The 6,171-nt window shown below is 45.7% G+C and overlaps 1 protein-coding gene across 1 annotated transcript in view; it reads right to left on the reverse strand.

The window, feature by feature from the left end:
- Positions 1–5,597, reverse strand: part of ITGAV (integrin subunit alpha V) — a 74,560-nt gene extending 68,963 nt beyond the window's left edge. The window contains exon 1 of the mRNA XM_063116285.1: positions 5,295–5,597. Within this exon, the coding sequence (XP_062972355.1) occupies positions 5,295–5,455 (161 nt within the window). The 5' untranslated portion in view covers positions 5,456–5,597. The remainder of the gene's footprint in view (positions 1–5,294) is intronic.
- Positions 5,598–6,171: the final 574 nt, after the last annotated feature.

The following is a 6,171-nucleotide window of genomic DNA, read 5'->3' on the forward strand; positions in this document are numbered from 1 at the left end:
TATTGGGCGGTATAGAAATGTAATAAATAAATAAATAAACTGAATGCAAGGAGACTAACTCCCAGGTAAGTGCATCTAGGAATGCAGCCTTAAATGATCAATCAAAATTCATGTTCCTTTCCAAATCTCACATCTTATTAACAGGAGCAGGAATCATTCCTTCTATCAATGGGCAATACTTAAGGTCACCAAAACATCTAACTGACAAAATAAACCTATTCTTTTATTTTATAATGAGAGATAGTAGTGTACCATTACTAAGAAAAGTAATATTTATTATGCTACCCTTTATGCTTCTCATACTGATGGAAGATAGACTTGTTGTTTATGCGTTCAGTCGTTTCCGACTCTTCGTGACTTCATGGACCAGCCCACGCCAGAGCTTTCTGTCGGCTGACGCCACTCCCAGCTCCCCCAAGGTCAAGTCTGTCACCTCCAGAATATCATCCATCCATCTTGCCCTTGGTCGGCCCCTCTTCTTTTTACCTTCCACTTTCCCTAGCATCAGCCTCTTCTCCAGGGTATCCTGGCTTCCAAATCGTGATTGGATATTTACTGGTTCAGAATTAAAAGTTCTGGAATCATTTGTAACTGCCTCCAGGGTCTTTGGGCTCACTGATATCTCCGATTTGGAAGGGCAGTTAATACAATCTGATTACAGCGAGGTTACAGCCCTCCACTGATCTGGTTTGCAGAAAACCCTAACTCGTGGTTATTTATTTTAATCCATGGTTTGATTGGCAGACAATCAAACAAACCGTATTTTCTCAAACACTGAGTTGTTTGTTTCCCTCCTTCATTCACTCTCTCCCTGTTACCCAAATGCCTTTACAGTGCTGTAGTATCTAAAGCATGTAGAGCATATAGGTGTTGTTGTTTTTGACCACTCTTGCCTGCCTTGTCTATAGCCTGGCAAAGCAACCCATGAAAAATCCAATTCAGGATTCAAATGTAATGACAACACCTCATTCCTCATACCAGACTGGCAATTGAATCTTCAGTACTGGTAATGGGATAGCATTCTCCAATGCACCTGAGAGCAGCAGAGTAACTCAGGGGACAGAGGACAGGCTATGAGGCACAAAGCTCTTTTCTCCAGCACTCCCAGCATCTGTTGCCTGAGACAACCACTTCACTCTGCCTAATGGGTAGAACCAGCCCTGGTTGGTGGTGCTATTTAGACTTATCCTCTCAGGCACCAAAGCATCATTGGCCATCTCTGAACAAAGGCCTGGATGTGACGGGCCTTGGATTTGACCCATTAAGGACATTAAGCCTTTCTTGCTTAAGACAATCATCAGATGGGGTGGGGGATCACATTTCCTTACCATGGACTCTCTTTCTAGTTCTCTTCCGCATTTGAAATGAACACTTTTCATGGAAAAGAGACCAGCAACCACGTGGCCTGTGTCGTGGCCTGTGTCGAGGAAATGAGTGAATGGGCTGTTTTATCTGTGCCCACCATTTTCTGTAAGCTCCTTCTATTAGAAATTAAGTTCTGCAGCAATTTGATCCAAGCTGTAACCGAAAATACACTGAGTAACACTTGCTCAACCAACAAGAAGTGTTGACACATTAGTCAAGAGTGTGAGCCTCCCAGCGAGGACAAGAAGAGTAGTAATCACAAGGAACAGATATTCCAGGATTGCAATACCCATCAACGTTTTGTTTTTCCGATCCTTAGAACTCTGCACATGCATATCAATCCTTGCCTATCATTGGTTGAAAAGCTAACCTATTTCTATATTATGACTGGTTTATTATATGAGGAGGTTCTGTTGTTGTTTCTGAGGATGTTACCCTATAAGTATGTTAGCTTTGCCTGCAACTAGTGGGCAGTCCTTCAGATCCTCTAGGGGTTGCCACCTTGCAGCACTGCTCGTAATAAACTTTTTCTAAAATGAGAAAAACCGTGTCCTAGAGTGTTTGGCCACCACTCAACGAATCCCAATTAGAGGGAACCTCCCTTTTCAGGGTTTCTCCACACCTGTAGATTTCAACTAGGACATCACCCTCTAGTGGGCATTTTATAGTGCAACCTCAGAAGAGTCAGATTAAAAGAGGTTTACTTTGTAAAGCTAAAATTGAGAAAAGGAGCAAGAGATGCACAGGAGATAGACAGTGTCATCAAAAGGACCCTCAAACATCTGTGAGTGGCCATTATTGAACGTGCTATAAAACACTGGTCTGATGATGCTCCATGTGACATTTTCAATTTGAATAGTTTCCTTTTCTTAAGTTTCAAAGGATTTAGGGGAAATAAAGTAGCCTTACAGAGCAATCCTAAGTACGTTTAACCAAAAATGAGGCCCTTTGGACCCTGTGAGGCTTCCTTCCTAATAAGCATGCTTAGAAATGCAGCCCTAGGACCTGCTCCAAGGGAAAAAGGTGGCCACCCTACCATATTACCTCACCGGCAAATCCAGCCATTGTATAGAGCAGCTCCATTCAAAATGTTGCGTCAGAGTTATATTGTCTATCATAAATACTTAACTAGGAAGAAAGTCCCATTTTAGTTTTAACCATTTTAAGTTTAACTATTAAAGAAGCAAGCAGGACTGAGGCTAAGGTCCTCTCATTGATGGATGGATTTCCCCTCTTTCTCTGTATGAGACTTTAAAGAGAGATCTTTTAAACAAAGATCCTAATGATTTCCTTCCTCCAGAATCAAACTGAAAAGTTGTCATAGCAAATTAGAACTTGTTAGACCAGCGGTTCTCAACCTGTGGGTTGGGACCCCTTTGGGGGTTGAACGACCCTTTCACAGGGGTCACCTAAGACCATTGGAAAACACATATTTCCAATGGTCTTAGGAAACTGTATTGACTGAACTATGTCATGTATCATCTTTTGTATTATTAAAGCTATTGTTATGTATTATTTTCATTAGCAAACCGTCCCATGACAATGGATCGTGTAGAGAAGAATGAAAATAATTTTATGGTTGGGGGTCACCACAACATGAGGAACTGTATTAAAGGGTCGCGGCATTAGGAAGGTTGAGAACCACTGTGTTAGACAGAAGTGCTTTCGACTGCATCGATGTCAATATGTGAATCACACACAACGGCACTGGCTGAAAATATTCTCTGACATAATTTGTGTCACTCCATAGCATCATAGCATCATAGAATAGCAGAGTTGGAAGGGGCCTACAAGGCCATCGAGTCCAACCCCTTGCTCAATGCAGGAATCCACCCTAAAGCATCCCTGACAGATGCTTGTCCAGCTTAATTTTGGAAGAGTAGTAATACTAGTCTGCTGCAAGAAAACAAAGATTCTTGGGGTATGGCACAGTTTACAAAGGGAGCACACCAAATATTCCCATACTACTACTTCAGGTTCAGGACCTATATAAGCCCCTCTCCTACACTAAAGGATGCAACCTCCCCTCTCTCATTCACCCAACTGCTAGAACACAGTTCTACTGCACCTACACTGCTAGTACCAGAGCTAGACCCCATGTTATTATACATTTTCTTAATCCTCATTAAAAATTGCAACTTTTTTGTTCTTGAGACATTGCTGAGGATATATTCAATTTATGAGTGTATTGTTTGTGCTTTAACAGCACAATCCTACACATGTCTACTCAAAAGTAAGTCCCACTGAGTTCAATGTGACATACTCCCAGGTAAGTGTGTATGGGATGATAGCCTAGGAGATACTAGCACCTATTGACTTAACGTTTTCTATTTAGGACTTTTATGGATTTTATTATACAACTGTAACATGTAGCATTTAATATTATTCTATTTATATAATATGCTGGGGGGTATCTTATCTAATTACAATACCCTATTCTTAGATATATGCATCCTTCAAAAATCATTAAAAATAAATAACTGTATGCTCATTTAGCTTTTCCCTAGAAATAAATTGAACCTTAATTATTATGTTACATTGTATTATTTATTTATTATTGCATTTATATCCCGCCTTTTTTCCTCCAAGGAACCCAAGGCGGCATGCATAATCCTCCTCCTCTCCATTTTATCCTCACAACAACAACCCTGTGAGGTAGTTTGGGCTGAGAGTCTGTGACTGGCCCAAAGTCACCCAGTGGGTTTCCATGGCCGAGCGGGGACTAGAACCCGGATCTCCCGACTCCCAGTCCAACACTTTAGCCCCTACACCATATTATATAGTGCATTATATTATATGGATTTTATATCTTAATTATTGGGGGCAGGATGCAAATAAATATATTGCTAGCCAGTTTGAACTCCTCTGAGGAAAGCAAACAAATTACATTACCAATAATGTAATTGCTTTATTCACCTTGGTTAAAGCTGTGGTTTAAAGTGTCTTCTGAACACAACCCGGCTTTCTGGCTTAACCACCATGTATCTTCTGAATGGGGCCAAAGTTTTCTCCTGCCCTCTTCCACTTTTCCTCTGCTCTGCTTTACAGCCTCAAACTGCCTCACCACCTGGCATCATTATTTCCCCTCGGTATAAAGTGTCCTTATGGATTTGTATGGGCAGGATAAGAAGAGGCAATCTTGTCTTAATTCAGTGAGAGAGTTGGGAGGAATGTAAGTTAAGCCTTCTCTCTACAAACTGGAGCACTTGGATTTTAGCCAAATCCTCTTATCAGCATGTATCACTCAAGGATTTCAATAGGATTTCCTCCCCCTGACCCTCAAACTCAGGCTGCAAAAGTCGAGGCACGCTGACTCGGGAGTAAGTCCCACTGACATCGGAGTGGCTTACTTTGGAGCGAACAGGGTGTAATATCCCTTGTTAGTCCTACATAGAGGAGACCCATTGAAATGAACGAGATTTAAGTTAAGCACGACTGGCTTAAGTTCCATTCATTTCAATGGGTCTCCTCTACGCAGGACTAACGTTGGATACTACCCAAAATCGGATCTTGGCTGCACGTCTCCTTAAGTGTGTTCCCCTGAGAAATCAGTGGGATTTGGGCATGGATCTGTTTGGCTGAAACTGAAGAATAACCCAGCTAGGCGAGGAGTTTAACTGACTGGGATCCAGCAGCAGCGGGGGAAACCTGCATCCCAATTCCAGACACACATTTGCTCGGAAGCCCAGTTCCATTCATTTCCATGAAGCTGACTTCCAAAGCGGGGGGGCTGTGCTCAGAAGGAGAGATCAGGAACGGGCGCATTTCGGCGTCTCTTCCAGAGCTCCATCGGGAACTTTCCTGGGACTCGTCCAAGCGTCCCTGGCGTCTATTCCTGCCCCTTTTCGGAACCAGCGGGGAGGCTGCCTGCGACGATTCCGGGCGCCGAGCGCGGCGCTTCTCGCGCTCGGCGGGCAAAGGATACTTACGAGGAGCGATCGGGGGCGAAGAAATCCACCGCGAAGCCGAAGTAACTCCCCAGTGGGCCGGTGTAAACAGTCGGGCTCTCCACATCCAGATTGAAAGGGCTGCTCGGCGCCAGCAGGCGGCTCACGAGGAAGAAGAAGGCGAGGAAGGAGCGACCAGCCATGGTCCGCGCAATGCGCCAAGCGGTGCCCGGCAGCTGATGCCCCAGAAAGGCGCCGCTTTCAGAGTCCCCCCTCGGACTTTGGGACCGCCGCCTCCTCCGCCGTCCTCAGCCCAACCTGATGCCCGCAGCCAAGCAAGCGTGATCCCAAGCAGGACAGCGAGGGGGAGAAGGCTCCGCAGCCGGCGGGGCTCAGCACTTCCTTTCCGTTTTGTTCTCTGTTTTCCCTGGGACGGGGATTGGGACGTGGGCGGAGAAAGCAGCAGCAGCAGCAGCGCCGCCGTCGCCGCCACCAGCCCAGCGCCATGGGACCGCCCCCATCGCTGGCTGGCTGCGGGGCTGGGGAGGCGGAGAGAGCCCGAGAAAGGCGGATCAGCATCATGTGGCTGCCCAAAGAGGAGGAGGAGGAGCGTTGGCCTGAGCCGAACAGAAAGGAGAGCCGGGCGCCCTTGGGAGCTGCTTTTCTTGATCCCGGGGCGGGGGGAGCCTCGGCTTTGGCTATTCGCCTCGGAAGGCTGCGTGGAGGGAACAGCCACGCAGCCAGCATCGTATGTGAGCCCCCCTCCAGGCCTTAAATGAATAGGGACGGGTTGTTTGGAGCTGCGGGGAGACCAACATTCCCCATCGCGGTTCAAGCGTACGCTGGGTGGCTTCAGTTGCCCATCTGTAAAAGGGGGCTACTGGTGATTGCAGGTGATAGTGGACCCTCAGCAATAAGT

The sequence above is a fragment of the Elgaria multicarinata genome, chromosome 2 (genome assembly GCF_023053635.1).
Source record: "Elgaria multicarinata webbii isolate HBS135686 ecotype San Diego chromosome 2, rElgMul1.1.pri, whole genome shotgun sequence".
Taxonomy (NCBI): Eukaryota; Metazoa; Chordata; class Lepidosauria; order Squamata; family Anguidae; genus Elgaria; species Elgaria multicarinata.